General features: G+C 37.5%; 1 protein-coding gene across 1 annotated transcript; it reads right to left on the bottom strand.

Annotated features, from left to right (window-relative positions):
• Positions 1-843: 843 nt before the first annotated feature.
• Positions 844-11,837, bottom strand: SPO11 (SPO11 initiator of meiotic double strand breaks; the record flags this gene model as incomplete). Its single annotated transcript, XM_082292580.1, has 13 exons — positions 844-963; positions 1,215-1,326; positions 1,523-1,599; positions 2,231-2,268; positions 2,775-2,874; positions 3,757-3,866; positions 4,090-4,126; positions 5,401-5,487; positions 6,074-6,182; positions 6,391-6,457; positions 7,072-7,160; positions 9,566-9,727; positions 11,740-11,837. The coding sequence occupies 13 exons, from the start codon at positions 11,835-11,837 to the stop codon at positions 844-846; spliced, it is 1,206 nt and encodes a 401-aa protein (XP_082148706.1).
• Positions 11,838-20,138: the final 8,301 nt, after the last annotated feature.

Here is a 20,138-nt window from a genome sequence, read left to right on the forward strand (position 1 = left end):
GGACATTTCATTCGAATTTCATACTGATGAAACAGCCATTAAAAAACCCTCCTGAAAATATCGTCTGTAATATCCATGCTAATGACTTTAGAGATCAATTTTGGAAGTATTTTCTATGCAGTCAATCTGGCTCCCTCACATTAAAATTATTGTACAATTTAATCACCATTTTTCTGCTTCTCTTTAGTGTTTTAGAGCCAACTAAATAAATAAAATGAACAAGGGATTCTGTTATGATGTGCATTGATAACAGGATTGTTTATTAAATTCTTTATCAGTAACATCTGCTTTCTTAGTTGTTCATTGAAGACAAATAGTAATTTGATTGCTGAAAGATTTATAGCTGCTTGAGATATGCAGTAAGGAATTATTTCTGGCTTTTAGGTCTAAATTTACAAAACCCCACAATGCTGTACCTAAAAAAAATTCCAAAATGAGACATAGGCAATAAATTCTTAACAAAGTCTTTCGCTCCCTTCAAAAATAAAAAGTATCATCTTGTGCTTTAAGAGAGAAGGCAAAGCAATTCCTGGATAGATTTTTGAACATCACCTTTTTCTGGCCAGAAAGAACATATTTCATTATCCTTTCTGTGTGTACCACTGCATTTGGCATTGTTTCACAGCAGAAACCACAGAATGGAAGTAGGACTATTCTGCAAAAATCATAATTGCTCTTATGATTTGAACAAAAAAAAAAAAAGAGAAAATTATACTCTAGCTACAGTGATAAAGAAACTGAACAAGAAACTGACAGATACTCCTTTGTCTCTGCATTTTTTTTTCTTAACTGCAGTCAAAATAAATCAATATACAGAAAAACATTTCATTTGCAGACCAACATTCATAGCCATCCACCAAACTGCAGTTTGTTTGGTAAATAGACTCTGGACAGGTAATCTGATGAGAGAGAAGTTAAAACTTGAATTTCAGCCTTCAGTTTAGATGCTGCCATAATTTCCAGCTAAAAGAGAGAAAAAAAAAAAAGAGGAAAAATTAACGTGTAGGAAGTTAAGTAAGGAAAATCCATCCACTCATTGTACATGCATGTGGAACTATAAAGTGGTTCAGAGACATCCCAGGGCATGGGCTTTCTCAATCTTGCCTTCTTTTAGGGCTACAAAATCTGACTGGTTCTGCTATCCTAAGAGGTTGTCAGACATAGGATTTGTCCTGCGGGGAGTAAGAAATAGAAAAGAGCAGGTTTATACATACCTCTTTTTTCCACAGTGGCTGACAAGCAATGTAAGGTCTCTTTTGAATACTTGCTAACTTATTTTCATCTTGCTTTGTAAATGGAATCAGGGCATCTTTGCATATGTTTAATCTACAAAGAAAATAGAATTCTTAAATTTTCTCACACACTTAAAAATATATTTGTACGACTTATTTCTTTATATTAAGCCAAAATAATGCATGAAAAGAATAATGGATTTAAATGGATTTTTGTGCAGTAAGTCAGACTGCATTTCCTGTCTATGAAGCAGAATGATACTCCTGTTTCTTTTGGGGAAATAACTCACCTCTTGAGATCAGATGGAAGGAGACCAAGCCACTTGATAGAGGGAACGGTGAGATGATGGGCCTCAAAGGACATGGACTAAAATAAGAAAGGTCAGCTATAACATCCAGTGAGCTTTAGTTTAACTTGGGATGATTTTTTTTCCATTTCTCTACTGAACAATTCATCCATCTGCTCCTGCCCTCTGCCTTCACCTCTATCTGCCTGCCTTCCTATTGTATTTCCATACCTTGTCTGTAGCCATGTAACATGATAACACTTTCTTGTCCCTCTTGCTTCCTCTTCCATAATGTTCCACACTAACACAAGTATCCCTAAGAAAATTCTCCAGAACAGAATCTTTACCAACATAACATGATTTTGTGGTGAATCACCCATCTCACAGTTAGGTCCTCCTCCTTCATTTCTAAGGCAGAAAACAAAGTCAAATGGTAACCCTTTTCTATTTGGACTGTCTGAAAACCACCTATGCAGCAGAGAAAAACTGAAATATAGTTAAAGGAAGCAGCTGGCAATGCTATCCAGTTTCTTTTTGTTGCAGGATGAAGCTGTGTCTGCAGACACACAAGGCCTATAAGTCACCTCTTTGTGTTGAAACAAAATGTTAAAAGGCAGTGCCCATTCTGACAAAGGCTGTAGCATTTCATGCATTCCAGCTTCCAGGCTAGGCTACAAAACAACGTATTTGAAGGGGAAAAAATATACTCACCACAGATCCATATTTGTAGACGCACATTATTTCTACACCTGGGTTGCAGAATAGCAAAAGTCAAGTGTCTGTTTGTCTGCACAATGGGCACGTTTAAGGAGACTGCTTAAAAATTCAGTTTTATGGCACAACAGTTATGGCTTTAAGATTAGTGAGGTTCTTATGGTTTACATATATATTTTAGATTATGTCAAAATAATCAGAATCTCAGTGTGTCACCTTCATATTTTTAAATGTTTCACACTATCTGTGCGTAGTCAATTCAAACCCAAGCATAATCAGCTCTTTTACACGTTGTCCAACATCTAATATTAAAAATGTCTTTCTCTATCCTGTGTAATTCATATCTCTTAATACTATTGCTTTGAGCAGCTGCTTCTCACTTTGCAGTAATCTCCCTAATTTCAGGTGGGATCAATGTAGCTACATCACCTTCTGATTGTGTTGGATTTCTGAACCCTCAGAACCTTCCCGTAAGAGTGAGAAAGGGCATTCTGAATGAATTTTGCTTTCCTTTTATGCCTTTGAACCTCTACAGATTTACCATGTGGATCTGCATCCATAAGGGTGAAAACAGGAATTTGAAAAGAATCCCACAGCTTCCTGACCAAAAGTCGTGTATTAAGATCTGGTATGCCTCTTCCCTAAAGAAATAAAAGAAAAGCAGATGGTTTTAAATTAAGTGAAACAACATCTGGCTACATATGTGTTTACATTTGCCATTTAAAAGCAAGCAAACAAACAAAATGCTGGCAGAAACGTTTGTCCAGCAGCTGTTTTGCAGGGAAAGGTCTATGCTCCTATTTTGGCTTTGTGCAGAGGGAGGGCCAGGCTGGGAGCAGCTGGGCAGGTGTTCTGCATTATGGGCACTGCAGAAGCATCAGACATTCCTCTGTTCAAGGGGTTAATTTATGAGGCCTGGGAGCTGATGTATAGATGTACCCTGGTGTCTGCATAGGCTGGTGTAAGAAGACCACTTTTTTATCTTAAAAACAATATTTATGTCACTAATGGAACAATATAAAACAAGTTCTTGCTATGACTGACTGAAGCTGGACCATTTGTGGCAGAGTAGGAGTGCTTATCTCTCTTAGGAATGGGGAAATGTTTTTCCCTCATTGTATGCATATTTCATTTACACATTCCTGTTAATTCCCCAGGCTCCGTAGCTCTTTCAGTACAATCCAAAATCAACCAAATTCTGTTTCATTTGGGTTTGCAAAATCTCAGGTCCTGAAGGATAAAAGGTCACTCAACAGCTGAACTTTTCTGGGACTGAGCAGCAGCTTTGCAGCAGCACAGGAAGCTGATAAGCTACCAAGCTCTAAGGAGGTGTTTGGGGGAAATAAGTCTTTAGAATGTGTATTTTGTATTTCTATGAGAATAATTAAATTTTAAAAATTATTGTTAAATATGTTTCATATTAATTTTATTGTGGCCTTTTGCCCAAGTTTGAGCAGCTCTACAATGCTAAAGTATTCCTTAAATTGGGTGTAGCTGGAGGATATGAAATGCAAGATGCATACCGTGATCATGATACATGGGGACACTTTATTGAAGAAGTCATCATCCAGGAGTCTCTGAAAAGTTGCATCTTTTTCTACAATTAATATAAATTTGGCATGTGAGGTTAAATCTTTTGTGTTAAGGCTAGCTGCATGTAAAATGATCCATCACACCAATCAATTAAAACCAACTGCTCTAAAATATCTGTTCTGGAGCCAAGAGCAGTGATCATGACTCAATTTCAGAGCCAACAAGGAAAGCAAAAATTACCAGAACATTGTTTAACTTGGAATATTTCTTGTTTTTACTTTATTTTTTTCTGTCTACGATTAGAGTTCTTGCTCAAAGGATACTTTTAATTCCTTGAACATTAGATGGCACAGTGACTGCCTAAAACAACAAAAATGAGATTAATCATTTTAAATAGAGAAAATGATATATTTTAAAATAACAACATTAGGTAATGAAGGACACGATTTTATCCTGAAACACCCATTCCTCCTCCATATGCAAGATCAGTTCTGACATTTTCACCTCTTTACAAGTGTATTCAACCGTTCATATGCACTGTGGTGTAGGGGTCTAGGAGTCCTCTTGTCATAACAAGATGCTTTTTGAAAGTGTTTGTGCCACTGTTGCAGAAAATTGTTCATCATGTGGACATGATGGAGATAATGATATCCTGATGAATGTTTTATCTGTCTTAGCCAGAAAAAAAGTCTGCTTGGTGTGAAGATTGCAAATTTAATACAGACTTAAAACATTTAAACATTCTTTTCAGAAGACCATTAAATCTTTTCTTTTGCTGACCTATAACCTGATTTTATGAGTATTTTCAAGCAACAACTTGAAGATATGGTAATATTTACTTTACATCTCCAGTTAGGATTGACTCAATCTGGCAAGCATATGGATGAGAAAACAGGAATTGGGGGAAGAACTTGGTCAAAGAGAATGTATATATGGAAGTGTGTGGTCTGTTTTAACTCCTGACTGTAAATCACCCCCAGTGCCAAGGTGGAACCACTCAGCAAATAAAAATATGGAGATCAGTAACAGGGGACTTTTGCTTACAAACAAGGTGTAATGGGCAGATAAGGTTACCTTTCAATATTGAAATGACCAAATAAGGCTTACAAAGGACACATTTTTCAGAAAATTATGACAGTAGTCAGCAAGTCTGAGTTCTATTCCTGCTTTCAATCTCTGCACTGCTGTAGAAAATCTTTCAGGACTAGGCCAGTTGAATCTCATCTCCTTAAATCACTCTTGACTTGTTTTCTCTCTCTGCTAGAATTCAATCTATTGAGAAAGGAATGCTGTATGTTCAGAGTGGCCAGGATTCTTTGGTTTGACAGAACACTGTAATATAAAGCCTAAGATGTATAATATATACACCTTTCCCTGCAAGGCTGCCGTGGCAGAAGGTAGTGCTAAAACCCACATCCAAAGATTTATTCTTGGTGAGTCTAGAGCTAAGCTTCAGAATTACAATACAGTTAAGCAATATTTTCATCTGTTTTATTCACCCAGGTTGTAATGCCTCAATTTGCCACAAGCAGAGGTTTGTGATGATTGTACACTGTAACCTGAGCTACAAGGAGTGCAGGATATCTTGTACAGGCAGATGCTGTGGATCGCTGTTTGTGGTTTACAATACATACTGTTGCACTGCAGGTACAATTCACTTTTGTACCATCCTCCTCAGTGTAACTTAAATTACCAGCAACAAAACCTTTAGTTGTAGACAGCTGGAAAAAACAGTAAGTTGTATAGAGTAAATGGGAAGTTACTATATTGCACAGACAAAGCAAGAAATCTCTGAAAAGAATTGTGACTGGTACTAAGCAGTGATTCACTGCCATCAGCCTTTTAAAAACTAAGCAATGTTTTGTCCTTACTTACAATAAATCATTTTAGATACGAGGGAACCCTTGTCAGACAAGATACAAGTAAATTTGACAGGTTGTTACACTTCTGATGCACTTTAAGTTTTCACTTAACCCCCAAGTTAGCAATTCATTTGAGGTCAAACTGCTCAACAGGTGTCTTGAACTCTGAAGTTTAAGCACTGCCTTCACCAGATGATAACAACCCCTGTGATTTTAGCTGCTACTTTGTCCCAAACCCTTTGGAAAACAGCAAAGTCTGTGAATTTTCTGTGACAACAGAAACCTTTTGAGTGGCACAATAAACATTAACCAGGTTTCATTAGCACCAATGAGACTTTTTATTTTAACTATTTAATTCTGGCTGATAACTTTTTGTGATATTTCCCCTTTCAGTTTAATAAGATCTGGAAATAATGACAAAAAACATTGATAAGAAGCCACTTACTACATGTAGACTTCTCCGAGGTATCTTAAGCATGCAAGAAATGTCATTGATTATTTGGTCCACAACACTTTGGCTACCAAACAGTAGAGTATCTGAATAATATATATCTCTATCAAGACAAAATATTGTATTTGCAATTAAAATACTGAAACAGCTGCATGAGAATTCATGAGAATTTTATAAAGAGCATGGTTAATCAGATAAACCTAAAGCATTCCATGTACATGAATCCTACAGGTTTGCATCCTATAGGTTGATTTTCACAAAAACATACTAAAACCAGCTTTATTTGAAATGGCAGAAATTGAGCCTGTTACCTTTTAGTTGCATAAGTGTTGCTCTGCACCATCTTGTAGATCATAGATAATATTTTGAGCATCAGAGCTGAAAAAAATACATTTCACAAAATATTCTATCCATTTTCAGAAATGCATATACAGTCATTTGTCTTTATATTAAACCATACTTTTGTATGGTTTTTGTCCCATAAATAAAAATTTGAAATGTATTTTAATATCAAAATACAGAGAAACTGTACTAATCAATAGATTCATTAATTTCTAGCATAATGAGAAAAAATATGAGGGAGTTAAGTGAGGGAATGTATGCTCTAATGTCCAGGCCAAGAAATGAAATGACTGAGTTAGAAAAAGAAATGAGCTTATTGTCTGTATTCCAAGATTCCTTTCATGGCCAGATTTTTGAACAGGGGGGATGTTTTTATATCAAGACCTTCTGAATATGGCTTTAGTTGATATCCATTAAGGGAAGGAAGAAACACTAAGAATATTGTATTAATTTCACTGTCACTCACTATAATTTAATAGAAGAAAGAAGAGAAAAGCTGAAAGGCTGATCATAGTATCCGGTTATATCAGCCACACACTTCCAAACTGCAGTGCATAATATTTTAATTTTTGGATGTTTTTAATAAAGTTGGGAACTAAGGGGGGAAAAAAAAGCCCAAGAACTGTGCTTTGGACTTTTTTTTAACTTACCAAATCTTTTTGCTGATTGAGGGCAGTCACTTCTTATCTGTTTTGTAGTGCACCGTGGTATCATCTGTAGACCTACAGAATCTTTAAATCTGACACATTGCAAACAAATAAAGTAAACTGCAAACTCCCTGAGTACATATAAATTGTTCTCTGCAAGGTAACTCAGACTCAGAAACCCCTTTCCTATAATCCAATGCACCAGTGCTGTTTTCAGACTCAGCACAGAAACCATCAACTTGGGTGGGGTTGGAATAGCCAAAGGAAAAAGACAGGAAAGAGTTTCTCAAGAAGATGCTTCAAGACTGAATTAAAGCATAAAGGGGATAAATTTGCAGACAAAAGTACAGACAATAAAAGCATTTAATACATGTTTAGAACTGTTAATATATCAGCATCAGTTATTACTTAGTATGAAAACAAAGGAATAAATGAGAAGAACAAATGTGAATCATTATTAAAATAAAAATCCAGTCTGACACAAATGACTTTCTGATGCAGACTGTATGGAAAAGTGTTACTATTTCAGAATACAATAATATTATCCAATTTATGCCCTTAAATTATTATCAGAATAACTTAATTGTATTCTGTTATTAAGTGTGGGAAACAATAATACAGTCCATCCTGCTCTCTAAACAGTTACTTAACCTAAATGAGCTCCCCTATTTCATGCTTCACCATTTCACATGTGAAGGCGAACATTTCACCAGAAGGATCGGTGTCCTTATTTTCTTAAGGACATTTCATTATTTTACTTAAAATTATATTGGTGCCTTATGCTATGGCAGTCCTATCTTTAAAGCATTCTTTTTCATTTCAAAGTTTTACATGTACTTTTAAAAAGTACTGGTGGTTTAATGGCTATAATTTTCTCTCAAACCACATCATGTTTCCTAATCCGTTCGTCCAAGGTTTTGCTCCACGCATCCTTTGGGTGGCAGAGCACACACGCTGCACGAATCTACAGGGACAGCCCAATGCAGCATCTGCCTGCCAGCTTTAAAGTAACTTTATTGCCTTTGTATTGCAACATTTTAAGGTTATTTGTGCTTCTCTGTTGCCTGCTCCCAACAGTGTAACCTATAAGGAGGAAAACTGTAATCAAGACTCCCCTGAATTGCTCAAGTTAAACCTGGATCGCTCCAATCCTTCCCAGGACGCTGCTTACTCCAGCAGAGTAGTATTCTGTAACACATATCTGAGATTGCACTTTTCCACCAGAAATAATAGTTCTGCTCTTTCAAATGTGATTGATGACTCTTATTTTTAACATACTGTGATCTTAAGTCGTTTTAATTTGAACATTTTCCCCCATACGTGTTCAGATGGTAACTAACAGCTCACATTTGTTTTTCTAGCATGGAATGCCATTTCCCCAAAGACTGCCAAAAATTGCAAAACTTTGTTAGAGTATTTTAATTTTACAGACATCTGAGTGAAACATTTTTGTCAAACTATCCAGACACAAACCATTAAATTCCCTGGAACCTACAAGCCTTTCAGTTAACTGATTACCTTCAGGCCCCTCAGGTTTTTTGATTGGCAGAAGTTTATTGTTCTCATTAAATGAGTATTCTGCCAAAGTGTTACGCCTGGAAAGTTTGCTGTGCTTCCTCAACCATAAACATTTGTAATGTGTCCACTTACAAGCACCTCTGCAATCTTATCAATCTGAATATCCTTTAACCCACTGATGTCCAGAGCTTTTACAAGGCCAGAGATGGATTTGTGTCTCCCTTTACTCTTTTGCTTAATTAATTTAAATTAGCTAATCTCTCAGGTTTGGGGATTTTCAGTTTAAATGAGCTCCTTGGAAAAATACTGTTGCACAAGAAACTTTTACAAATCACAGAGTGTGATGTAAAGGAGGACAGGTTTCGTTTTTTCTGATCCTGTCTAGATAAGCTGGCATAAGATCTGAAATTTAGATAACATACTGGAAACTTTATTTTGCTAGTAATGAGCTCAGCACACAACACATAGGTAAGAAACACAACAGAGAGAGGTGAGATGCATCTTCTCTGAAGAATAAAAGGATAAGTTTATCACGATCATTTGAAGAAGTAAGATACCGTGAGGAAAAGCAGGAAAAAAGAAGAGGAAGCACTCAAAGGGTTTGGAGGACAGAATTGCCAGTAATTTCTTCCAGCCTAGAACAGGTTTTTTCACTCTAACACAACCTATCATTTCTGGTTTCTACTGCTTCCAGAAAAGGATTGTTTATGGGACCTCCCTTTCCTTTCCAATCCCTATTACAGTAGTTTTACATTTCCCTTTATGCTATGGTCTGCTATTTCTTAATACATGATGCCTGTTCAGAGTGGTTACTAAGCATTACTTTTTATTTGTCCATTACTTTTTAAAATTATTTATTGATTCTACTGGTTATAGAATGATTAGGTATGATTAACTTTCCTGGAAGTTACATAATCAAATTCATATTTGTGACATTTATATTAATAGAAGGCAGGACTTTTAAATATTTACTACTTACTCTATGTTCCTCCAATCTGTTCTGTTAGCCACTGTGAGAACAGGTGCTTTTTTTTGGGCCAAGCTTTGAAGTACACCTTGGATAACATTTTCTATTGCTTCAAGAACCTCAGAACTGAAACAAAGACAATTAATGACACAGATCATATGATAAATTCCAGTTCTACTTTATTCAACTATCCCCACTCTTAAAAAAACCATGTAAGCCAAAACTGTTTACAGTATATATTTGTTTCATTAAGTGTGGAGGAACATTTTTGTTTATTAATTTTGTTTTGCTCAGTTTCCCTAAAACCTCTGCCTTTCCATTCCAGATGCACGACTAGAGGACACGATTTAAAGTATATTTCTGTTCAATCCTACAACCATCAAATTTTTCACCAGCTGAACTTTAAGACCAACTGGCTGGTCTGTGACTAATGATTAATGTTTTACTATAAATGAGGTAATATTGGCTTTGGCCATGATTTTGGCAAAGTTGTTTTTAAATGCTATAAATTTAAAAAGTGTTCAAGAGTACAAATACTTCCTGTTGTACCATTGCACATTAACCTTTTGATCTGCTGCCCTGAACAAACTGTTAAGGATTTTAATTACATGAAGGCTTATTCTCAACAGATGCACCATGAAAAGAATAAAATCTGTATCTTTCACCTAAAAAGACAAAGTAGCCTTGCAGCAGATCCCTTACAGCAAAACTCCAGGCTAGTTTGAGTGTTATGACAGATGCTTTTTATTTTCATAAGCAATCTGACTCCAGCATTTCAGCTGTCCTTAAAATTGGAAGTGTACTCTACACTATCCTAAGTCTAGGAAGGAATTAAAGAATTCATGGAACTTATTTTAGCTCAAAGTTTTATCAGCAAAGTCCAAAGTACCAATTCTATCATTAAGTAATATACAGGGAAAAGATGAGTCAATACCAGTACATGCCACACAAAATGAATTATCTCAAATCAGCAAGAATGATTTTTAAAATCAATCCTTAAACAATAATGAACTATCACTAAAGCTCCCTTCAATCAGCTGAATATATTTCTTCCATTTTATAGCTCAGCTTCCACACTCTCTCCACTTTGCTGAAACAAAGTTATAATTTTTTTAGAGTAATTTAACGCTCCACCATAAGAAAAATTAGTGTTGAAGACAATAAAAAATCTGTATGGGCAGATGGATGAAAGAACAGATAGATAGGTAAGAATTCTAAATCATGTCATTGCTTTGATACTCATAAATATTTTACTTATTCATTTGATTCTGTCCACTATAACTATCTTAATATTCCAGATGTACTTCAAAGTTTGCTGCAGAATTTGCAAATCCAGGTTTCTGTTCCAATCCTGATTTCCCCCTTTGCTAGCTAACAGAAATTGGAAATGTAATATGTAAAATGCAAAACAGGAGGAAGAGGACAGGAAGTCTCCATGTACCCCCTGCTGATATTCTGTCTTTTTGCAGAGATTATCTGAATTTTAATAAGCAAACATATGACACTGGCCAAGTATGCCTACTTAAAATTCACTGTGGTTTAGTTGACAGTGACATCTGAGCAGATAAAGGGAAGGTGCTGCACAGCTCACGGGGTTTGCCTGTCAGCAAACAGGTTGCAGCAGAGTGGATACTTGTTCCTATATAGAAGGAGAACAGATCTTCAACATAAATAGCATAAAATATTCATATTATAGCACCTTTAGCAAGGTAACAAGACACACAAAAGAACAGTTACAAATAAAAATCTGCAATGCAATAAACCAACACACTCCAAAACTTAGACCTGTGCATTGCTGAGGTCATGAGCCAGAGACCAAGAACTCTCCAAATAATAATGTTAATATCATTTTCTTTTTAAAATACCTTCATGATGCTCCCAGACTGTTCTAGCTGCTGAGGCTGACTTACTGTATACAGAAAGACTCTTTAAAAATTGACAAAGGTTTTTTGTTGATGTAATTCAGTATGCTTGTTTTGTCACAGTTTTCTGTATTTCTGTCTGTAGCCACAGACTTTTTGGAGAGGTCTGAGGGAATGAAGATGCTGTTCACAATCTGACAGCCCGTTTGTTTTTGTATTGGATTATGTTTTTGCTTTAGCATAAGCCTATTAGGTGCAATAGTGTTCTACCTACTTAAGCATTATCACAGAAAGAGTACAGGTGCTATTTTTCACATTTTTTACCTGGGGACGTGGCTCTCCTGACCAGACTGACTTGTTTCCCTGAAGCTGGCCTTGTTCCCAGCTGGCATTTCAGTGGAACACAGATCATGCTCCTCCATGAAGGCTGGTGCAAGTCAGTCCAGCTTCTCTGGATAGGGAAGAAGCCCTGTTAAAAAGAGACAAAAGAGGTTACCACAGAAATTAGAAACGGCTCTTCTGTGTGCTGGATGTAAAACTCATGATCTGAGCTCAAACCACAGGTCAGAGAGAAAAGGCAGAAATTTTCTCCAGAAACCAAAGTCAAGATTTTCCTGCCCTTCCTGACTGACCAGCTGAGGGCTTCTCCCACCCTTCCAGACCAGCTAAAGGCTGTACCTGCTCTTCCTGACCAACCAAGGCATTCTCCCACTCTTCCTAATTGACTGAGAACTTTGCCCACCCTTCCAGAATGATCAAGGGTTTTTCCCGCTCTTTGTGACCAGCTGAGGTCCTCTCCCAGCTGTCCAACTGAGGCCTTTTCCCACCTCTTCCTACCCGATGAGGTCTTTCCCTGTCCTGACTGACCAACTGAGGCCTTTTCCCACCTGTTCTTACCTGATGAGGTCTTTCCCTGTCCTGGCTGACCAACTGAGGCCTTTTCCCACCTGTTCTTACCCGATGAGGTCTTTCCCTGTCCTGGCTGACCAACTGAGGCCTTTTCCCACCTGTTCTTACCTGATGAGGTCTTTCCCTGTCCTGGCTGACCAACTGAGGCCTTTTCCCACCTGTTCTTACCTGATGAGGTCTTTCCCTGTCCTGGCTGACCAGGGGCTTTGACGCCCTGAGGCCTTTTCCCGCCTTTTTCTCACTGACCAATGGCTTTTCCTGCCCTTGCTGACAGACAGGTGATGGCCCCGCCCCCCGCTCGGGCCACGGCCTGCACTGGACGCTGACCCTCAGGCCCATCCACGGAGCTGATGTCTGACCACAAACTCCACAGCACCCAGGTTTCTGGAATGAATCCAACCAGGCTGGCTAGAATGTGGCCAAACAGCTGATCAGTACTTTTCTCGTCTGGCCATTTTAGTCTTCCCGTAATCTCAAATGTCTGTTCCTGGCTGGCGGGAAGCTGGGGGAAATGGAACTCCAGTGCAGCTGTTGAAACATCCAGCTCCTTCCCCAAAGTGGAGTTCAACTTCTACTGAAATTAAAGATTTAATGCTGTTTTTTATCATTTGCCTTCAGCATTCTGAAACTTTATGACAGTCTTGTGATATGTTGTCAAATCTTTCTGAATATGCTGTTAAAGCCTTGTGTTCTGAACGAACAATAAACCCCGATTCTAAGAGCCGTGAATCACTGGTTTCCAGAGAAGCTAAAACTAAAGAAAAGAACGCTGAATTTTGTAGGGTTTATGGCTGAACTGGGATGGCTGTTATTCACGTGGCATCCCTGGCCAGAGGGCAGCACTGCAGAATGGGCAACACAGACAGAAACAGTGAATTTGGGAAGAAACCCAGCACATTATGAGTATTTTGGTGCATTTCATCTTGAGGTGTTTGGCCTTTCCTACAAAAAATCCAGTCTTTCACTTCAGAATGTTTAAATTCATGGTGATTACAAAGAGAAAATGGAGCACTCCTGGGAATCCTGGTGCAGGCCAGAGGAGCAGCCCCCCTGGTACTCCTTGGCACGCTCTGGTTCTGCAGTATTTTTGTGTGCAGACATCAGGGCTCCTGCACCATCAGCTCTATGGCAAAAAAACCCCAATTATTAAAAACTTAAACTTCTCTTACCTTTGCAGTTATTGTATAGCGAGCGGTATTTTCAACTCCTAACTATGTCATCATAATTGATTCCTCATAGAGGTCTCTCTGAGAGTGTTAGATGTTGCTTAGGATATAAATATCTTAAAGTTTGTCCTTTCTAGAGAAAAGTTTTCAAAACCCACTGTTGATAACATCATGTTTTATGCACAGCAGTCAGCAGTGTTGGAAGCTGTTCTCAATCCAAGTCACAGCCAGCAGCATTTCAAACACTGCAATGCTTAGACTTGTTAGCAAGTTAGATAATGTAGTTTTCAAAATGTTGCTCCATTAGCTACTGCCACTGAACCTTTCTCCTTTGGTACTCATATGAGTGAGCAGTCTAAATCCAGCCTGGCTAGGTAATTAAAAAATTCATGCATTGATTTATTCAAGGAAAACCTCAGGCTATGATGATATGAGCACAAGGTGCTTCAATTAACAGAGAGAAGCCAAAGAAAGGGGAATGAATAAACTGAAACTTTCAGGTCTTTCATCTTTAGGTATCTTTAAGATCACTCCGGAAATATTTATGTAAAATTTCTGTAGCTCTTTCCAACAACTTGACATCAAAATCAACAGATTTTTGTTGATATGGAACTGCCAAAATTACACCATGCCCCCAGCAACAGATTGCAAACAAAACTAAATACATCAGCTTAGGAGCAGCCAATTTAATGACTTGGTTCTACTTCATAGCATCAAACAGCAATCATAAAAAAACTAAACTAAAATACTTAGTGTTTATATCTGAGTTAAGAAAACCAAATAACAATAACAAAAATTTCCATTCTTCAAAGTGAATGCTGCACACATATATGTGAATATATCTAACCAGATAAATTTGTATCCAGAATATGATAAGTAAATGAACTACAATCAATAAATGAACTAGCAGGTTATTTTCCTGGATTCCTCTTTCTTTCTTTATTTTCCCTTTTCAAAATCTGCTTGTCAAAAAGCCCACCAAAATTAAATTCCAAATATTGACTGCATGTGTTTAAAAATTATAGAAATATGTATATATACATTTATAGATAAATGTGTATAAATATATACTCTAATATGTATTTATATACATTTTTATATATGTATAAGAAGGAAAATTACTAGGAAAGCAAACGGGGAGCCATTATCAAATGTTAAGATGGGAAGAAGGAAGTGAAAGCAGCAGTGGAGGGATGCAGTTCTCATGTCCTGCCTCTACCAAGCTGTGCAGTAGATGGCACCACAGGTGCCACAGAAAGTGTTACCACTCAGAAACTGCTAAATTTAACACTACGATGAAACAGGAGCCCCATCTATCAGCCACTTACACGAAAAGTTACTCATCTTTTTTCTAATGAGCAAAGCCCAGAGAAATAGGAGATGAAACATCCTTCACTGCTAGCAGCTCACCGCTTCAAATGGGATATTGCCTTCCAAACAGCACGGGTGGATTAAAAAGAACAACCTAAAACTAAGGCATGTGTGCAGTCTACCCAAGTCCAGAGTGAGAAACACCTGCAAAATATTTATTCTGTGGTGAGTCAAATCACTTTAAGAGGAAGTGGGGTTTTGTTACTGTCCCTTCTTTCAGTGTTTTATCTTTCAGCCAGAAATAAACTCTACAGACCATTCTTAAAAGGAAAAGTACCTTTCATCTAACCTCTGTCAATTTTCAGATCTGCATTTTGTAATGCTTTTAGGCGTAGTGAAGTATTTCTGGTGGGAGGGCAAAACAGGTATTTGACAAAGAAACACAAAGTAAATTAAATAAAAGATTACTTTTTTGCAATTGAGCATGAATTCCACATGCACTCATAGTAATTAAGCTACAAACAGGCAGCACTGTAGAACTGAACATTTGAACACATAATTTTTGCATGCTGAGAAGTTTGAGCTTGCCCAATACTAACTTAGTCACTATTCCTCCCTCTCTCCTGAACTGGTGTCATACTAAGATAGGACACTCCTCCAGCCAATTAGGAAAAAATCTGATTAAAAAAATGTGTTGAAGGGAAAATATGTTGAAACAAACAAATGGAAGATATTTGTACTAAAATAAAACTGGAAAGCAAGAATGACTTCTATTCCATGGTCATATGACAGCTTGAAAATAGCAGTCTTGAAAACAGCTGCACCTTTTCTTCTGGCTTTCAAAAAGTAAAATGTCTTAATTTCTGTTTTCCTTTTGTTGGCAAAATCCTAGAAAGCATGAGCACACAGGTGTGATTTTATTCTTTAAACACAAAAATGCCACCTGCTGTACATTAAAACTACTTGAAGCTAAATCTGCTGCATTTATGGGAATGCTACACTAGTGGTGTCATGACCCCAGATTTATGCCAACAGGTAAAATTTGGGGTGGACTTTAGACAGTTGTTATTAACTATTTAGTAATCCCTGGGGAAAATGAAGTCAGAGGATGATGTAGGAGTTCTGACACTGAGTACTGTGGGCCTTATAAATAATGGGTGGGGCAGTTGATTAACATTCTACTTCATTTTTGGAAGTCTAGATTAAAATCAACCTTATGTCATTCTTTAAAATGCATTTGGTGATTTTAATTAAGCTACTAATGTTAATTGGTTCACAGCACAAAAATGCCAGGGGCACTGCAATGGAATTTTCAATAAATGGCAACCTTTGCTTTTGAAGGTCTTAAGGCTCAGTAAAAAGTCATCAAATAAAAATATAGCATAGATGTCTTATCTTGGTTTGTTCTTCTTTTTTTTTTTTTTTTTAAGAGGAGAAGAGAAAAACCATGATCCAAATACAAACTATAAACTTGAATAGAGCCCAAAACATGTCTTATCAAAGTGTTGCACAAGCAGCTCTGGATGCAATGAGATTGCTGGTCGGCCTTCGGTGAAGACCCTGTGCTGCTTTTTCACGATACAGTTTTAGCCCATTCAAACATTTTTCAAAGTCTCCCTGCATACTTATGGACCCCTCTTTTCTCTGTTCTCAGATCAAACTCAAAAGTCTTAGCTGGATGTCACTGCTGTGACCCATGCCCTGTATTTGGGCATGGAGGAAGGGATGACATTTTGCCCTGTTTTCGCCTTGTCCCACTGCTGCTGGCCAGCACAGCCACCAAAGACATCGGGTTTGGCTTGATGGATCTTCTCCAGACAACTTTCTGCCTGCTGGTTTAGGGATCTAGGAGGTACTGGAACAGAAGAATCACCCAGATGTCCCACAGCCAGAGGTGTGTACAGCTCACAGCCACATGAAGGTGTTAATGAAATGTCTGTGTAATAAAACCATGGAGTCTGTGCACATGAATACAAAGTCCTGTAATATAAAATTCTCCCTGACTGATCTCATGTACTGTTCCCAAAGGGAGTTCAGTGCACAATTTGGGCCTTAAAGAATTGAATATAACAAATTTATATTATTCTCTAAAGAGAAAAATCTTCTGGCAGAAAGGGAGTTTGGAGCTGTTGACTAAGGACTTTTCTACACTGGAAAGTGGACTGGAATTGCTATTGCAGGATCAGCTATTCTGCAATGACTTATTTGACCCATGACTTTTCCAGACTAGAATATCCACACAGGGAGCTATTATGGATAGTTTATTCAGAAATAACTATTTTGGTCACTTTTCCCACACAGAGAAATGCACAGTGTCCATGCATAGCTGTAGTAAGAGTGGCTTATTTTTTACAGGAAAATACTTTTTGTCTGATATATAACATATGGCAAAATGGGAAAGTAGAAAGGGAATTTTGAATCAGATCATGATGCAATTGATTAAGATGCTTTATTTAATTTGCTAATATAGGATATATTATTATAATTTACTATGATTACTTACATACTAAGAACATCTCTACATCTGCAAGGCTATGTCCATTACAGGATGTTGCATCAGTTTAACTAAATCATTAAAAAAACCCCTCATTTCTAATTAAGTCAGTGCAAAAATATTAACAAAATTACTTGCTGTAATCTCTGATTGCTGGATCTCACATCTCAGTCATCAGCCTTCTGATAGCATCATACACGCTCTTAGAAAGAAATATACAACCGGTCTGTGCCTCTGCAAAGCCAGGCTTTTTTTGGTGTTAGCACATTCATTTTAGTAAACAATAAATGAACAAGAAATAACCATTGGCTGCCAGCAGTACGTTTGCTAGGTTAGGAATTCCTGTTTGTGCCTTAGGAACAGATGGATGACAAGTGGGTCTAGCACTTTGTTAGCAGAGTTCCTTTCTAAACATCTGATGTAGTGTTAATTTATTATTTCAACATTCTTCTGCATGTCCTCTATTCTGTCATGTTACAGGGTCTCTCATGCATTGCACTGGAATGCTTCCATGTTTGGATCCATTCATGAGGAGTTTTGGGTGCCAGGAATGCAAGATTGGGACCCTAATATGTCAAGAAAAAAATAAAAAATATAGAAATGACATTGCTGAAGATACCGTCAACCACCCATTAGTCCTAAGAAAAGAATATCTATAACTTTCTTTAGAAATTAAACTGAAGGTTATCTTTTAGCCCTTTAGTGACATTTGGTTCTTCATTAGAAGGAAAATTAACATGCTCATCAACTAGTCCAGATTCTTAGGTGGTGTGGAGAGCTGGATGAGATCATATCCTCAGCAAAATTATGGAATGCTAGGAAGCAAATCAGGAGAGCCAATTCCTAACTCTCGTTTTAACAATGGGGTGCCTCATGTTAGTAATGAAATGTAAGCAAATAATAGGTGTTGCTGAACAGCTGCTCTTACACTATATTGGCTCTTCTCTCTGAAAGATCCAAGCAGGAGAGAACCGCTCCTTTAAGTTTTAAATACATTGATTTTCTACATACTTTAGCTGTTTTCTGATGGCCAATACATCAAAATCTTCATTTTTTCAATATATTTTTAAAAACCAGAGCATAGCCTTCAAATTCAGAGACTCGAGAAGGATGACTGACCAGATTTTTTTGTAACACTCTGCTCCCATCTTTTCATTTCAGTGGTGTCCATCACTCAGGAACTTGTTTCACTTTCATATTTCACTTATTCTCCTTGTGCAGAGAGGAAAACAACACAAGACAAACCAAAGAGGTCACTGTGCTCCTATCAGAGGCATTTAATCACTGATAATGTATTATAAATTTTTAAAAATTACACAAAAGCCAATATTTATGGAGATTCAAACTGATTTCCAATCCTAGTGGAAAACTTGATTCATAAGTTCTGTAGTGTCTGCTTTAAAAGAAATGTTCTTGCAGAATACACAAGAATATATAGTCATTATCCTCATTCATGTTAATTTTCTGCTATTATGGGGTAACAACAACAGTCTTGGTTTTTTCTTCTGTGTTGCAGATCATTCAGTTTTCTGTTGGAGAGCTAAACTGAAAATGAACTTTTCCTCTGAAATGGTACACTTCAGTGTTTTATATGACACACTTGTAATAAACATATTAAATTATATACTGTGATGCTAAAGCACTGTAATAAAAGTACTTGCTGCTGACTGCTAGAGAAATTATGAAACAATTGTTTTCAAGTTTTCATAGCTGTAAAACCCCCAAATGGACTTGATATTTGAGAGACAAATTTCTGTGCAGCACAAATGCATTTTTTTAACCATAATTTTCAAAAGAAAAACCTGTAAGTTTTGCCAGCTGACCTCCTAGGTAGAGCCTTGCCCATAAATGCAGCGAGGCAGATTGGTGCTAACGATATGTGAAGTTCATCTTTGTACTCCATTCATTCTCACTTCATTACTGGCAAGATTAGTAATAGCCAATTTGCATTGATTTATACCAGCTATTTACAGTCCCCAGGGCACAGAAGTTATTCATCCATGGTAAAACCTGTCATACTCTCCTTTTTTCTAGTCATGCCTCTATCTATGTGGTAATAGAGGGATGAAGTTTCTGCCTCTGCTGTGTCCTGCACAGAAGCCAATGTCTCCAAAGCCAACAGAAAAATATGGCTTTGCCAATAGCCAGGATGGTGACCTAAAGATTATGATGAGAAAAAGGCTGAAGTTCTCAAACCCTGTTTTACACTGATTTGAACGGGCACAACAAGCTCCCAGACACATCTGTGTACCACTTTGGCAAGGAAAAGGGTGGTGATGGAGCAGAGCATCCATCAGGGACCTGGCAGTGAAGTTGGACAAACTTAGATAGATGGGGCTTGTTATGCTATGCCCAGTTTTGGCTCCCCCAATCCAAGAGCAGTGTGGAGAATCGACAGGAGTTTCAGCAGAAGGTGCTGGGATACTCTGTGTCAAGAGCACAGGGCCTAAATGGTGAGACTGAGGGTGCTGGGCTTATTTGTCCTGGCAAAACAGAGGCCAGAGACTGGTCTCTGCCTGCACAGCAGTTACAGAGATGACAGCCAAGTTCTGGGTAGGTAGTGTCATAACACAGAACAAGGAGCAGTGGCCATAAATCACAGCGTGGGAGGTTCAGTTGAAAATTAGGAAAAAATGTTACTCATTTTTCAGGCATTCTTTGAAAAGCAAAAACAAAACCCCCTCAAAAACTACGAAAACAACGTCCAAGCATGAGTACAGCTGAAAAAAACCTAATAGAAAATAAAAATTGCCATCCTCTGGTTTCTTACTGTTTCAGATGTCCCCTACCTTTAATATTATACAAATTACAGTATGGCACACATTTAATCATACAGGCATGTT

This window comes from Coloeus monedula, assembly GCF_965178545.1.
Source record: "Coloeus monedula genome assembly, chromosome: 17".
Taxonomy (NCBI): Eukaryota; Metazoa; Chordata; class Aves; order Passeriformes; family Corvidae; genus Coloeus; species Coloeus monedula.